At 43.1% G+C, this 13,857-nt stretch overlaps 1 protein-coding gene across 6 annotated transcripts in view; it reads left to right on the forward strand.

The window, feature by feature from the left end:
* The window catches only part of LOC139554003 (calcineurin B homologous protein 1-like), a 31,021-nt gene extending 17,679 nt beyond the window's left edge, over window positions 1-13,342 (forward strand). Inside the window, exons 1-4 of one of the 6 annotated variants that reach the window (XR_011670784.1) lie at window positions 5,324-5,849; window positions 6,658-6,858; window positions 7,599-7,673; window positions 7,787-13,342. Coding sequence is in view for 1 of the 6 variants with exons in the window: in XM_071366863.1 (XP_071222964.1) it covers window positions 5-58 (54 nt within the window). In the remaining 5 variants the exon portion in view is untranslated. Of the gene's footprint in view, window positions 1-4; window positions 4,288-5,323; window positions 5,850-6,657; window positions 6,889-7,598; window positions 7,674-7,786 lie in introns of those variants that run through there. The other 5 variants (XR_011670785.1, XM_071366863.1, XR_011670787.1 and 2 more) reach the window with 5 other exon arrangements.
* The last annotated feature ends 515 nt before the right edge of the window (window positions 13,343-13,857 follow it).

The raw sequence follows: 13,857 nt of genomic DNA on the forward strand, positions 1-13,857 counted from the left end.
TCAGGTTCTGGAGAAGGTAGATGTTGAACAGAAGATGAGCATCCGCTTCCTGCACTGAGACACTGATTGGCTGCACTTCCTGACAGGACTGTCTCTCTGATTGGCTGGACCTTTTACTACCACCACCATGCACGCTGGAACAAGACCTAAGCTGTGTCTCCCTCTGACCCCTCCCACCATACAGTACTATGCTATATCTCTCTCTGACCCCTCCCTCTCTCTCTGACCCCTCCCACCATACAGTACTATGCTATATCTCTCTCTGACCACTCCCTCTCTCTGACCCCTCCTCCTCCATACAGTACTATGCTATATCTCTCTCTGACCACTCCCTCTCTCTGACCCCTCCCACCATACAGTACTATGCTATATCTCTCTCTGACCACTCCCTCTCTCTGACCCCTCCTCCTCCATACAGTACTATGCTATATCTCTCTCTGACCCCTCCCTCTCTCTGACCCCTCCTCCTCCATACAGTACTATGCTATATCTCTCTCTGACCCCTCCCTCTCTCTGACCCCTCCTCCTCCATACAGTACTATGCTATATCTCTCTCTGACCACTCCCTCTCTCTGACCCCTCCTCCTCCATACAGTACTATGCTATATCTCTCTCTGACCCCTCCCTCTCTCTGACCCCTCCTCCTCCATACAGTACTATGCTATATCTCTCTCTGACCACTCCCTCTCTCTGACCCCTCCTCCTCCTCCATACAGTACTATGCTATATCTCTCTCTGACCACTCCCTCTCTCTGACCCCTCCTCCTCCATACAGTACTATGCTATATCTCTCTCTGACCACTCCCTCTCTCTGACCCCTCCTCCTCCATACAGTACTATGCTATATCTCTCTCTGACCACTCCCTCTCTCTGACCCCTCCTCCTCCATACAGTACTATGCTATATCTCTCTCTGACCCCTCCCTCTCTCTGACCCCTCCTCCTCCATACAGTACTATGCTATATCTCTCTCTGACCCCCTCTCTCTGACCCCCTCTCCCTCTCTCTGACCCCCTCTCCCTCTCTCTCTGACCCCCTCTCCCTCTCTCTCTGACCCCCTCTCCCTCTCTCTGACTACCTCTCTCTGACCCCCTCTCCCTGACCCCCTCTCCCTCTCTCTGACCCCATCTCTCTGACTCCCTCTCTCTGACCCATCTCTCTCTCTCTGACCCCCTCTCCCGCTCTCTCTCTCTGACCCTTCCTCCACCATACAGTACTATGCTCTTTCTCTGACCAAGGATTTGTTAGATAAGGTTATAGTTTTTGTATTATTTAGTCTCTTGTCTGTTTTTGCCTTGCACCGCTCTGTAAACTAAAGGGAATACTTGCGTGCCTTGGGTTATTTTTACATTGTCGCTACTACGGCTTCTCTCAGAGATGGACCCTTTATGATTTAGACCAATCGACGTTGAAATAGACCTGTGTTTATCACCAAGGCTCTGCGCTAGACCTCCTGTTCAACCTTTGACCCTAAACCTGTTTTGTTAGATGTCGTTCCATGTAATGGTATGTCTTTGTTATGGGTGATGTGTTGTTAGCCAGGGCAGAACAGGACAAATTTAGCCTCTTTTTTTTAATTTATTTTTTATTTAAGCGAACTTATCAATTCCATGATGAGGAGACATGTTGCTGTTTTCTTTGTCAGTATGAATATGCAGATATATGACATTTTCACTCCAGTAACATGGCATGGCGTTGTTAACGCTAACGAGAATCGATGTCCCTTCCTCTTCACTGAGCTACGACTTGTTTTTCTAGAACAAGGTTTGCTTCCTGAATGGCACTTTTTCCTTATATGGAGAATTCATTTTGACTGGGGGCCATAGGAATCCCCTAGGGGTCTGGTTGACAGAAGTGCACTATGTAGGGAATAGGGCTCTGGTTGACAGGGGTGCACTATGTAGGGAATAGGGCTCTGGTTGACAGGGGTGCACTATGTAGGGAATAGGGCTCTGGTTGACAGGGGTGCACTATGTAGGGAATAGGGGTCTGGTTGACAGAAGTGCACTATGTAGGGAATAGGGCTCTGGTTGACAGGGGTGCACTATGTAGGGAATAGGGCTCTGGTTGACAGAAGTGCACTATGTAGGGAATAGGGCTCTGGTTGACAGGGGTGCACTATGTAGGGAATAGGGCTCTGGTTGACAGGGGTGCACTATGTAGGGAATAGGGCTCTGGTTGACAGGGGTGCACTATGTAGGGAATAGGGCTCTGGTTGACAGGGGTGCACTATGTAGGGAATAGGGCTCTGGTTGACAGGAGTGCACTATGTAGGGAATAGGGCTCTGGTCGACAGGGGTGCACTATGTAGGGAATAGGGCTCTGGTTGACAGGAGTGCACTATGTAGGGAATAGGGCTCTGGTCGACAGGAGTGCACTATGTAGGGAATAGGGCTCTGGTCGACAGGAGTGCACTATGTAGGGAATAGGGCTCTGGTCGACAGGAGTGCACTATGTAGGGAATAGGGCTCTGGTCGACAGGAGTGCACTATGTAGGGAATAGGGCTCTGGTCGACAGGAGTGCACTATGTAGGGAATAGGGCTCTGGTTGACAGGGGTGCACTATGTAGGGAATAGGGCTCTGGTTGACAGGAGTGCACTATGTAGGGAATAGGGCTCTGGTCGACAGGAGTGCACTATGTAGGGAATAGGGCTCTGGTCGACAGGAGTGCACTATGTAGGGAATAGGGCTCTGGTCTAAAGTAGTGCACTATGCAGGGAATAGGGCTCTGGTTGACAGGGGTGCACTATGTAGGGAATAGGGCTCTGGTTGACAGGAGTGCACTATGTAGGGAATAGGGCTCTGGTCGACAGGAGTGCACTATGTAGGGAATAGGGCTCTGGTCGACAGGAGTGCACTATGTAGGGAATAGGGCTCTGGTTGACAGGGGTGCACTATGTAGGGAATAGGGCTCTGGTTGACAGGAGTGCACTATGTAGGGAATAGGGCTCTGGTCGACAGGAGTGCACTATGTAGGGAATAGGGCTCTGGTCGACAGGAGTGCACTATGTAGGGAATAGGGCTCTGGTCGACAGGAGTGCACTATGTAGGGAATAGGGCTCTGGTCGACAGGAGTGCACTATGTAGGGAATAGGGCTCTGGTTGACAGGAGTGTACTATGTAGGGAATAGGGTGCCATTTGGAACAGTCCCCTGAGCTGCCTCCGTCTCTGGCAATTGGAGCTTGGCGTCTCTCACTATTAATATACATGGACATAATTTTTTTGTCTTTTTTTCTCCGGTTCATCATGTTTTTGTCTCCCATCTGTCAATATCATACGGGTCAAATGGGAACCATTTGACCGTACGAACTATTCCCTATATAGTGCACTACTATAGACCAGAGCCCTATGGCACCCTATTCCCTATACAGTGCACTACTATAGACCAGAGCCCTATTCCCTATATAGTGCACTACTACTTTAGACCAGAGCCCTATGGGTCTCATATCCCTCTAATCCTGGGAATAGGATGCTATTTGGAACAGCCTTCATTTTTGACTGCATCAGACAAAGCCTTGTGACCCTCTCTGGTCTCGTGACTGTATGGTGCAGAGGCTCAGAACCAGTCTATTTACGTACACACACACACACAGCGGTCTGTCCATGATCAATAGAAGATTAAAAGACTCATTGTGAATCAACCTAGATGTATTGTAGCCTTGTATTCATAAACACACACTGTACAATGTGTTTTCACTGTTTTGATGATCATTGGTTTAGTTACAGGTACTTCTGGTGGGGGGGGGGACATTTAGAATTTGTTTTCTGTTGTATGCTTATGTATTTGAACCAGTAAAATGTTAATATATTTACAGAACATTAAGCTATGTGTTTGTGGGTCTGTCTTTTTAAATGATAACACTTTTATAGGTTCACCAGCTGCTCCTTGATGCTGGAAGTAGATATTTTATTTTTCATCGGTTAGTTTTATTAATCAAAATGTGATCATCAAAGTCAAATGTACTATATTATATATATTTTATCTTGTGAAATGTTAGGACAAACTTATAAAATAAAAAAAATGGTTTATTGATTTGATTGAAATAAAACATAAGTGCTTGCTCAAAATGAAATGTTATGTTTGTTTCATTTGGATGGCCTAATATCATATTTTATCCTTGTACGAAGCTTAGCAATGGACTCCTGAGTGGCGCAGCGGTCTCAGTGCTTGAGGCGTCACTACAGACACCCTGGTTCGATTCCAGGCTGTATCACAACCGGACGTGATTGGGAGTCCCATAGCGCGGCGCGCAATTAGCCCAGCGTCGTCCGGGTTTGGACTGGAGGTAGGCCGTCATAGTAAATAAGAATATGTTCTTAACTGACTTGCCTAGTTTTAAATAAAGGTTTAAATAAAATAAAAGCCTCAAATGAGCCTTTCACTGGATGTCATGTAGCATCTGGTTGGCGTTTCCACTCACTATCAAATATGGTGGTGATAGGAAGCACAGTGAGCAGCAGTGGGAGAAGATGGAGCCAGATTGATCTGTCTAGAGACTTGACCCGTTGCCAAAGTTATTTTTTTTTAAATGGCGTAGTTTAGAAGTCCAAAGGCAAATGTAGTTACGTCACAGGCGCACTTCACGTAGTAGGCGTTTCCTAACGGAAATATGCAAATAAGTGCGTCGAATGCGCCAATTTTTTATCTTCACCTTTATTTAACCAGGTAGGCCATTTGAGAACACGTTCTCATTTACAACTGCGACCTGGCCAAGATAAAGCAAAGCAGTTCGACACATACAACAACAGAGTTATACATGGAATAAACAAACATATTGTAACGACCCTGGGTCCCTGCTGTTTCATTACAATATAGTCAATAATACAGTAGAAAAAGTCTATATACAGTGTGTGCAAATGAGGTAGGATAAGAGAGGTAAGGCAATAAATAGGCCAGAGTGGCGAAATAATTACAATTTAGCAATTAAACACTGCAATGGTAGGATGTGCAGAAGATGAATGTGCAAGTAGAGATACTGGGGTGCAAAAGAGCAAGATAAATAAAATAAATAATACATTGTTCTGCCCCACTATGACATTTGTTCCTATTTGGAAGTGGACAGGCTCTTAGGTTAGTTGGATACGCATCTTTGGTATGAAGACAGGCTGAAGCTGCTTATCCGATCACACATGGCGACGTTGGCTAGCAAAAGAAAAAAGCTCATGAGTAGAAACACGTCATTGGGTCTAACGGTCCTATATATCGCCGAACTGCGCATGTGCATGACGTCAACTCAAAAGGCACTCCTGTATAAAGTAGGGTTTTTTTGTTGACTAAAATGAAAACGTGTCCGTTTTTATTTTATTTTAATTTTCACAAGGTTGGAGTAATAACACGTTCAACTACGTAAGACATTGGCTCAGATGTAGGTTGTGCCTACATCTGATTTAGTTGTCGGAAGGAAGAATTGTTCACTTCTCTCAAACCCCGGTCTGGTCTGTTTCGCAAACGTTCCCGGAAGTACCGCGATGTTGCACCTCTGGCTTTAGAAACTCTGTGTTATCAAGGAGACACTCCATATTATCTACTCCATTGGATTGGTTGAACAGTGCAAAAGAAAAGCCCTACAGTTTTTTCTCTCTCGTCAACACCAGTATGTTGGCGATCTAGTTTCAGGCGTTTTAATAAAATAAAAAACATAATTACAGTATTTTTCATGGGAGGAAAATTGAGGGGCGGGGCTTTAGGATTTCTGTGACAGTTCAACTGCGCAATCTCCGTAAAGGGCAGTCAGACGGCTAGGGGTAAAAAATGGTTCTCGTAGAGCTCGCAAGGTGTCAAATACGGACTTTGCGGCCCCGAGACAATAGCATTTACTGATGATGTTGATGTCTTTGAAGAGTTTCCGTGAGTACCTTAATGATTAAAATAGTATTAAAACGTAAGGGTTGTTGGATGACCAGTTTTTGCTGGGCAGTCCTTTGTTTACTTTTGTAGCCATCTGCGATATAGTAATATGATTGCGGCCCTCAATTTGGGGTTTTCGTGCATGTGTGCGCATTCCTGTGTGGTAATACTGATGGTATGTCAGGGCAGATGGTTCGTTTTATAAAGCAAGTTAGGATAACTGACATGGCAGGTTAGGATAATTCGTTTAACCGGTTAGGTGAATTAACGTAGTGGCTTGGAGAATGAGGTTTAGGTTAAGAAAAGGGTTAGGCTTAACGACAACGCTACTGTTGTCAACTGTTGTCCCCGACGCGGCCACTATGGAGCTGTAAACCTACTCCATCTAGTCACAACGGTAGAAACGTTAACAGATCATCAGCATCATTAAGCACCTGTACCTGCCTCTCGATCACCCCACTGGTTCCTGCATTAGAATGTCTTAAACATGTTAAGGTTTGTATCATTCACAGCTAAAGTTGCCAAATAACTCTAAATCTTAATGTATAAGACCTGCTTCATATGCCCACTCGCTCCTGAATGGGAGAAATATCATATTCAGTTAATTCTTCTTCTTACATTTACATTTAAGTCATTTAGCAGACGCTCTTATCCAGAGCGACTTACAAATTGGTGCATTCACCTTATGATATCCAGTGGAACAACCACTTTACAATAGTGCATCTAACTTTTTTAAGGGGGGGGGAGGGGGGGTTAGAAGGATTACTTTATCCTATCCTAGGTATTCCTTAAAGAGGTGGGGTTTCAGGTGTCTCCGGAAGGTGGTGATTGACTCCGCTGACCTGGCGTCGTGAGGGAGTTTGTTCCACCATTGGGGTGCCAGAGCAGCGAACAGTTTTGACTGGGCTGAGCGGGAACTGTACTTCCTCAGAGGTAGGGAGGCGAGCAGGCCAGAGGTGGATGAACGCAGTGCCCTTGTTTGGGTGTAGGGCCTGATCAGAGCCTGAAGGTACGGAGGTGCCGTTCCCCTCACAGCTCCGTATGTATATGTTATTGTCTGCTAAATGAACAAGCCAACAGCATGGTGCATAGCCAGATAATGTACAGTAGGCCAACTCATTCTGTTCTTCTGAAACACATTTCTTTCATATCATAACGTTTCTTTAGACCTGCCTAAAATAAATAACGGATTTATTGTGATGGTGTGTATTCAATTGATTTATTAGACTTTTTAAAAATGTAGATAATAGTGAAGACATCAAAACTATGAAATAACACATGGAAAATAGTAAAAAATTAAGAATTTTTTTTTGAGTAGGTGTCCAAGCTTTTGATTGGTAATGTATATAATTTCTCGTTGATATAAGGAACGTATATTTTATGTTTCCAAAACCATCTCCCACGAGCGATGCGTTTTAAAGTTCGAAATGAGCGTCGGGGATGTTAACAACTCCCCTGGCCAGAAAAACACTTCCGTCAATACGTGCTAAAGCAGTTAGCGCCTATGAATGGGGCAGCCACAATATCTAGCTAGTTAATACTAAACATATGTAGCACGAATTATTGGTTGCCTTTATATTCCTCTCTAATGTGCATGCTACGGGATGTTTGTCATAATAGCTCATTTGGATCACATTTGTGGAAGGTCGTTTGTGTAATTTAAAAAATAGCTAGCTATTTTCTTAGCTATATTTATATATAAATAATTGTCCTAGCTATATTTTGAATGGGCTATGTATGTCTTTCCAGCCACAGGCTGCCTCCTCCAGCTTCTAGACAAGATCATCTCTGACAGTGCAACAACCTGTCCAGCATTTGACAAAGGTCAGTCCTTCTCAGCCATATCATAATGATATGTAGCTAGCTACCAGCTACTAGCCACATACTTTGTCAGAATACTAACTATTCTCTCATTTGTGACTCAAATCCCTTAACAGATGCGAAGTGAACGAGTGCCAGACTTCGTGGGGAAATGTCCAGACCGCAGTTCTTCACGTGAGACAGATCCACATGTGGGGTAACCTCTCCCAATTGTCACGCCCAGCTGTTGAGGACCAGAGATGGATCAAGAGCTCAACCTTCTGCCAATATTTCGTCAGAGAACAAGACAGTGGACCTGCTCCAGGGATGTGTAGGGATACAGGAGAGACTGGCAACTACAGACAGCTCCAGGCTGGATCTGTCCCCTCTCTCTCTCCTCTATCCTCATCTATCTGTCTCCACCACTGCTTGTAGACAAACGATGATGATATCTGTCAAGTCTTGTCCTATTATTTTCATAACTAGGGATCGAAACAGAACACTGTCGGCTAGTTGGTGGAATCATCCCCAGAATCGGTCCCATTCGCAGAAATCTCGGGTAGGTTTTCTCTCCTGAAATGTATGATCTCTGTTCTACTGCCTTTAGTAATCCAATATAACCCTATTGTCTGAACCAAGCAATTTACCATTCTAATGAACAAAGTATAGGTGTAGTTCCAGATGTACTGCGGACAGTGGGGTTGTTCTGAAAGCCTCATTCCCAACCTTGAACAATGGAGTAAAACATAGTAGATGCTGCAAACTGTATCAAAGATCTTGTAGCCCCCTAATGTCGCGTGCCAGACTTTACTGCTACAAAGTAGGTTGGTTCTGCTATATTATACCAGACTTTACTGCTACAGAGTAGGTTTGTTTTGCTATATAATACCAGACTTTACTGCTACAGAGTAGGTTTGTTCTGCTATATAATACCAGACTTTACTGCTACAGAGTAGGTTTGTTCTGCTATATAATACCAGATTTTACTGCTACAGAGTAGGTTTGTTCTGCTATATTATACCAGACTTTACTGCTACAGAGTAGGTTTGTTCTGCTATATAATACCAGACTTTACTGCTACAGAGTAGGTTTGTTCTGCTATATTATACCAGAATTTACTGCTACAGAGTAGGTTTGTTCTGCTATATCAGTGCTGTCCAACCCTCTTCCTGGAGATCTACTGTCCTGTAGGTTTTCAGTCCAACCCTCTTCCTGGAGATCTACTGTCCTGTAGGTTTTCAGTCCAATCCTCTTCCTGGAGATCTACTGTCCTGTAGGTTATCAGTCCAACCCTCATTTAACGTATCTGATTCAGTTAGTTAAGGTCTTGTTGAGCAGCTAATAAGAAGAATCAGGTGTGTTAAATTAGGGTTGGACTGAAAACCTACAGGACAGTAGATCTCCAGGAAGAGGGTTGGACTGAAAACCTACAGGACAGTAGATCTCCAGGAAGAGGGTTGGACTGATAACCTACAGGACAGTAGATCTCCAGGAAGAGGTTTGGGCTACCCTGTACCTTATCATACCAGATTCTGAGCCTCTCGTCTGGCTCTGTGAGATTAGATTAGTAGCCTCCCTTATGATTGTTGATCTGTGGTGGAAAGATGTTTTTATTGCTCTACCTCATTGCCATGTTTTGCACCAGGACAGTTGGTGCTTTTCTCTATGATATTAACCAGTGTAAAGACAACATCAGTACACTAACCCAGGTCCTAGAGTTCGAGGCAAATTAATATAATCGTTTCCCTTAGACGAAGTAGGGACCATATAGCCCAACTTAACGTACTGTACCAAAAGTCAAAAGACGCAATTCATTCTTACATACACCATATTGATTCATTCTTACACCATATTGATTCATTCTTACACCATATTGATTCATTACGTCTTACACCATATTGATTCATTCCGTCTTACACCATATTGATTCATTACGTCTTACACCATATTGATTCATTACGTCTTACACCATATTGATTCATTCCGTCTTACACCATATTGATTCATTCCGTCTTACACCATATTGATTCATTCCGTCTTACACCATATTGATTCATTCTTACACCATATTGATTCATTCTTACACCATATTGATTCATTCGATAACCTTATCAGAGTTTGTATGAATGGCACAGAGTCCCAGATTATGTTATTTTAGTTATAGGGCCGGATTCCCAGACACACAGCCCTTGTTATAGGGCCGGATTCCCAGACACACAGCCCTTGTTATAGGGCTGGATTCCCAGACACACAGCCCTTGTTATAGGGCTGGATTCCCAGACACACAGCCCTTGTCGCGAAGAAGTTCCATTGAAAAAGCTTTTTAGCGGCAGGTAACCTAGTGGTTAGAGCATTGGACTAGTAACCGAAAGGTTGCTGGATCGAATCCCCGAGTTGACAAGGTAAAAATCTGTCGTAAAAATCTTCAAATCCCTTGAACAAGGCAGTTAACACACTGTTCCCCGGTAGGCCGTCATTGTAAATAAGAATTTGTTCTTAACTGACTTGCCTAGTTAAATAAATTGAAATGGTCCAGAATTAGGATTAATCTGTATCTGGGAAACAGGCCCGTAGGTTTGTGTTGTGCCCATAGAGTTAGGTAGATGTATGTGTTGTGCCCATAGAGTTAGGTAGGTTTATGTGTTGAGCCCCAGGACCTTAGTTAGGTAGGTTTATGTGTTGTGCCCATAGAGTTAGGTAGGTTCATGTGTTGAGCCCCAGGACCATAGTTAGGTAGGTGTATGTGTTGTGCCCCAGGACCATAGTTAGGTAGGTGTATGTGTTGTGCCCATAGAGTTAGGTAGGTTTATGTGTTGAGCCCCAGGACCATAGTTAGGTAGGTTTATGTGATGTGTTGTGCCCCAGGACCATAGTTAGGTAGGTTTATGTGTTGTGCCCCAGGACCATAGTTAGGTAGGTTTATGTGTTGAGCCCCCCAGGACCATAGTTAGGTAGGTTTATGTGTTGTGCCCCAGGACCATAGTTAGGTAGGTTTATGTGTTGTGCCCATAGAGTTAGGTAGGTTTATGTGTTGTGCCCATAGAGTTAGGTAGATTTATGTGTTGAGCCCATAGAGTTAGGTAGATTTATGTGTTGAGCCCCAGGACCATAGTTAGGTAGGTTTATGTGTTGTGCCCATAGAGTTAGGTAGATTTATGTGTTGAGCCCCGGGACCATAGTTAGGTAGATTTATGTGTTGAGCCCATAGAGTTAGGTAGGTTTATGTGTTGTGCCCATAGAGTTAGGTAGATTTATGTGTTGTGCCCATAGAGTTAGGTAGATTTATGTGTTGTGCCCCAGGACCATAGTTAGGTAGGTTTATGTGTTGAGCCCCAGGACCTTAGTTAGGTAGATTTATGTGTTGTGCCCATAGAGTTAGGTAGAGTTAGGCAACATTTTCTATTTCCTCTTTCTTTCTTTTTTTCATCATTTGTGGTCCACCACCTTCACTCCTTCCGGGATATGTGCAATATGGTATCTTATTACCTGTCATGATGTGGATATGAATATGTAATATTGTATGAACAAGTGACAAGTTGTTTGAAAACAACAAAATTACCAACGTCTTCCATTAAGAAATATTGTATAGTCTTCATATGCATTAGCTTGTTTAGAGGGACTGTGGTGCCAATATTATATCTAACCATGCATGAACGGTTGCTGGTGTTGCTTGCTTTTTGAATAGGGGGCGGTAGCGTAGCCTAGTGGTTAGAGCGTTTGGATTAGTAACCGAAAGGTTGCAAGTTCGAATCCCCAAAATCTGTCGTTCTGCCCCCTGAACAAGGCAGTTAACCCACTGTTCCTAGGCCGTCATTGTAAAATAAGATTTTTTTTCTTAACTGACTTGCCTAGTTAAATAAATAAATAAAAATAAGTAAACATTGTTTTTAGAAAACAGAAGATGTTTGGGAGATTTGATTAAATTGTTTAATTCTATTAAGAGTGAATTTCATCACATATACAGTTATCTATTACTATCGAAACTGTATTCTATGGAATTAACACAGAATCAGACATATTGACATCCAGTGTGTTAGGCTGTGTTTACACAGGCAGCCCAATTCTGATCTTTTTCAACTAATTGGTCTTTTGACCAATCAGATCGGCTCTTTTGCCAATAATTGGACAACATATTAGAGTTGTGCTTCCTTTGAAAACAGCCTATTGTAATGGATCAATAAAATAACGATCTAGAATAGGAGAATATATATTTAGTAAAAAAAGCATCTGATTAGACATTTTAGAAGAAACAAACAATTCTGCACGATTTTCAGTTTATTTGATCTATTGTAATCTCAGTTTTTTTTAAAGGAATGTTTAGCATATTAGTAGCTATATAATTAATGTTTTTTTTGTTTAGAGGAAAGACTATGGTGTATAATACAGTATGTTCCTAGTAAGAAACACCCAACAGTGTGTGAAGTAGCACATGTTGAAGCAGAAAGACTGACATTTGAATTGGCAAAACGGTCTTCTGGGGAAATTCAATAGTCAAGCTACGTTCCCTATGGTACTAGTGCGGTACTTTTTGACCGGGGGCCCATAGGGCTCTGGTTAAAAGTAGTGCACTATGTAGGGAATAGGGTGCCATAGGGCTCTGGTTAAAAGTAGTGCACTATGTAGGGAATAGGGTGCCATAGGGCTCTGGTTAAAAGTAGTGCACTATGTAGGGAATAGGGTGCCATAGGGCTCTGGTTAAAAGTAGTGCACTATGTAGGGAATAGGGTGCCATAGGGCTCTGGTTAAAAGTAGTGCACTATGTAGGGAATAGGGTGCCATTTTTGGAAGTATCCTCGGACTCGTACAGTATCACTCTGTAAGAACTAAGAACCACTGATTTAGGAGGCCTGTGTTTGATGCCTCTTCTTCACGGTTTTACATTCTGTTAAAATGGTGCACCGTTGTCCATATCAATCGAACTTGTGTATGCATGTATACATGTGAATTATTATGCATCCTTCCTATTAATTGAACGTAATAGAGCTGCCTCAAGGAGAAACGACTGAACAAAAAAAATGCTGTAAAACTTTCTTTTACATGTTTGAATTAATTCACTACCATCATCCTGTCTTGAATACTGTGTTAAAAAATAGCAAAATTGTAACGCTACATAATGTGAAAATGGGTAGGATAGGTAAATCTAGAATATATTGATCATTTACAACTATATTAAATACGAAGAGAAAATATTATGCATGACTAAAAGTAATCAATGATTTTGTATTGCGGGCAATAATCAACTTGGTCATTTGTCTTGATCTATGATACTGAAAGTTTGATATTGTGGCGCTTTGATATAAGTTAGTAAAACGTTTTACAGGTCTTGAATAACAGGGATGGTTGTTGACATCACCCTGAGCACATTGGAACCACTGGTTCTGATAAAAGATGTACGACGTTGATACACAGCCTGAAATCCAGTCTGTTTGCGCTATCATTCTACTTGCCATTCCTTGGCGATGACAAGGAGACGAATGACGGCACAAACAGACTGGATTTCAGGCTGTTGATCCAAGTATTAACTAGTAAACAAACAGAATGAGTTGACTGTGCGTTTGTGGTGTGACTATGCACTCCAGCGAGAGGCCCTGGGGCGTGCTGGAGCAACGGAGTCTCCCGTCTCGGTTGTGGATTCATTGAAGAAATCCGCATCAGAAATGTAGCAATAAAAAGCAGCATGGTGCCAATAGCAAGAATGACTGGACTGGTTTGTGTGGCATTACCACTTACATCTTCTTCCATATCTACTACTCATTCCTGAGTCCAATTCCCTACCAAGATCTGAACTCTTCATCACCTTAAGATAAAAGGTCTGAACTCTTCATCACATTAAGATAATGCGCCTCTCAAGGATAGCAGGGTTTTCCAAGGTGACGTCTAGCGCCTCTCAAGGATAGCAGGGTTTTCCAAGGTGACGTCTAGCGCCTCTCAAGGATAGCAGGGTTTTCCAAGGTGACGTCTAGCGCCTCTCAAGGATAGCAGGGTTTTCCAAGGTGACGTCTAGCACCTCTCAAGGATAGCAGGGTTTTCCAAGGTGACGTCTAGCGCCTCTCAAGGATAGCAGGGTTTTCCAAGGTGACGTCTAGCACCTCTCAAGGATAGCAGGGTTTTCCAAGGTGACGTCTAGCACCTCTCAAGGATAGCAGGGTTTTCCAAGGTGACGCCTAGCACCTCTCAAGGATAGCAGGGTTTTCCAAGGTGACGTCTA

Source organism: Salvelinus alpinus, chromosome 25 (genome assembly GCF_045679555.1).
Source record: "Salvelinus alpinus chromosome 25, SLU_Salpinus.1, whole genome shotgun sequence".
Taxonomy (NCBI): domain Eukaryota; kingdom Metazoa; phylum Chordata; class Actinopteri; order Salmoniformes; family Salmonidae; genus Salvelinus; species Salvelinus alpinus.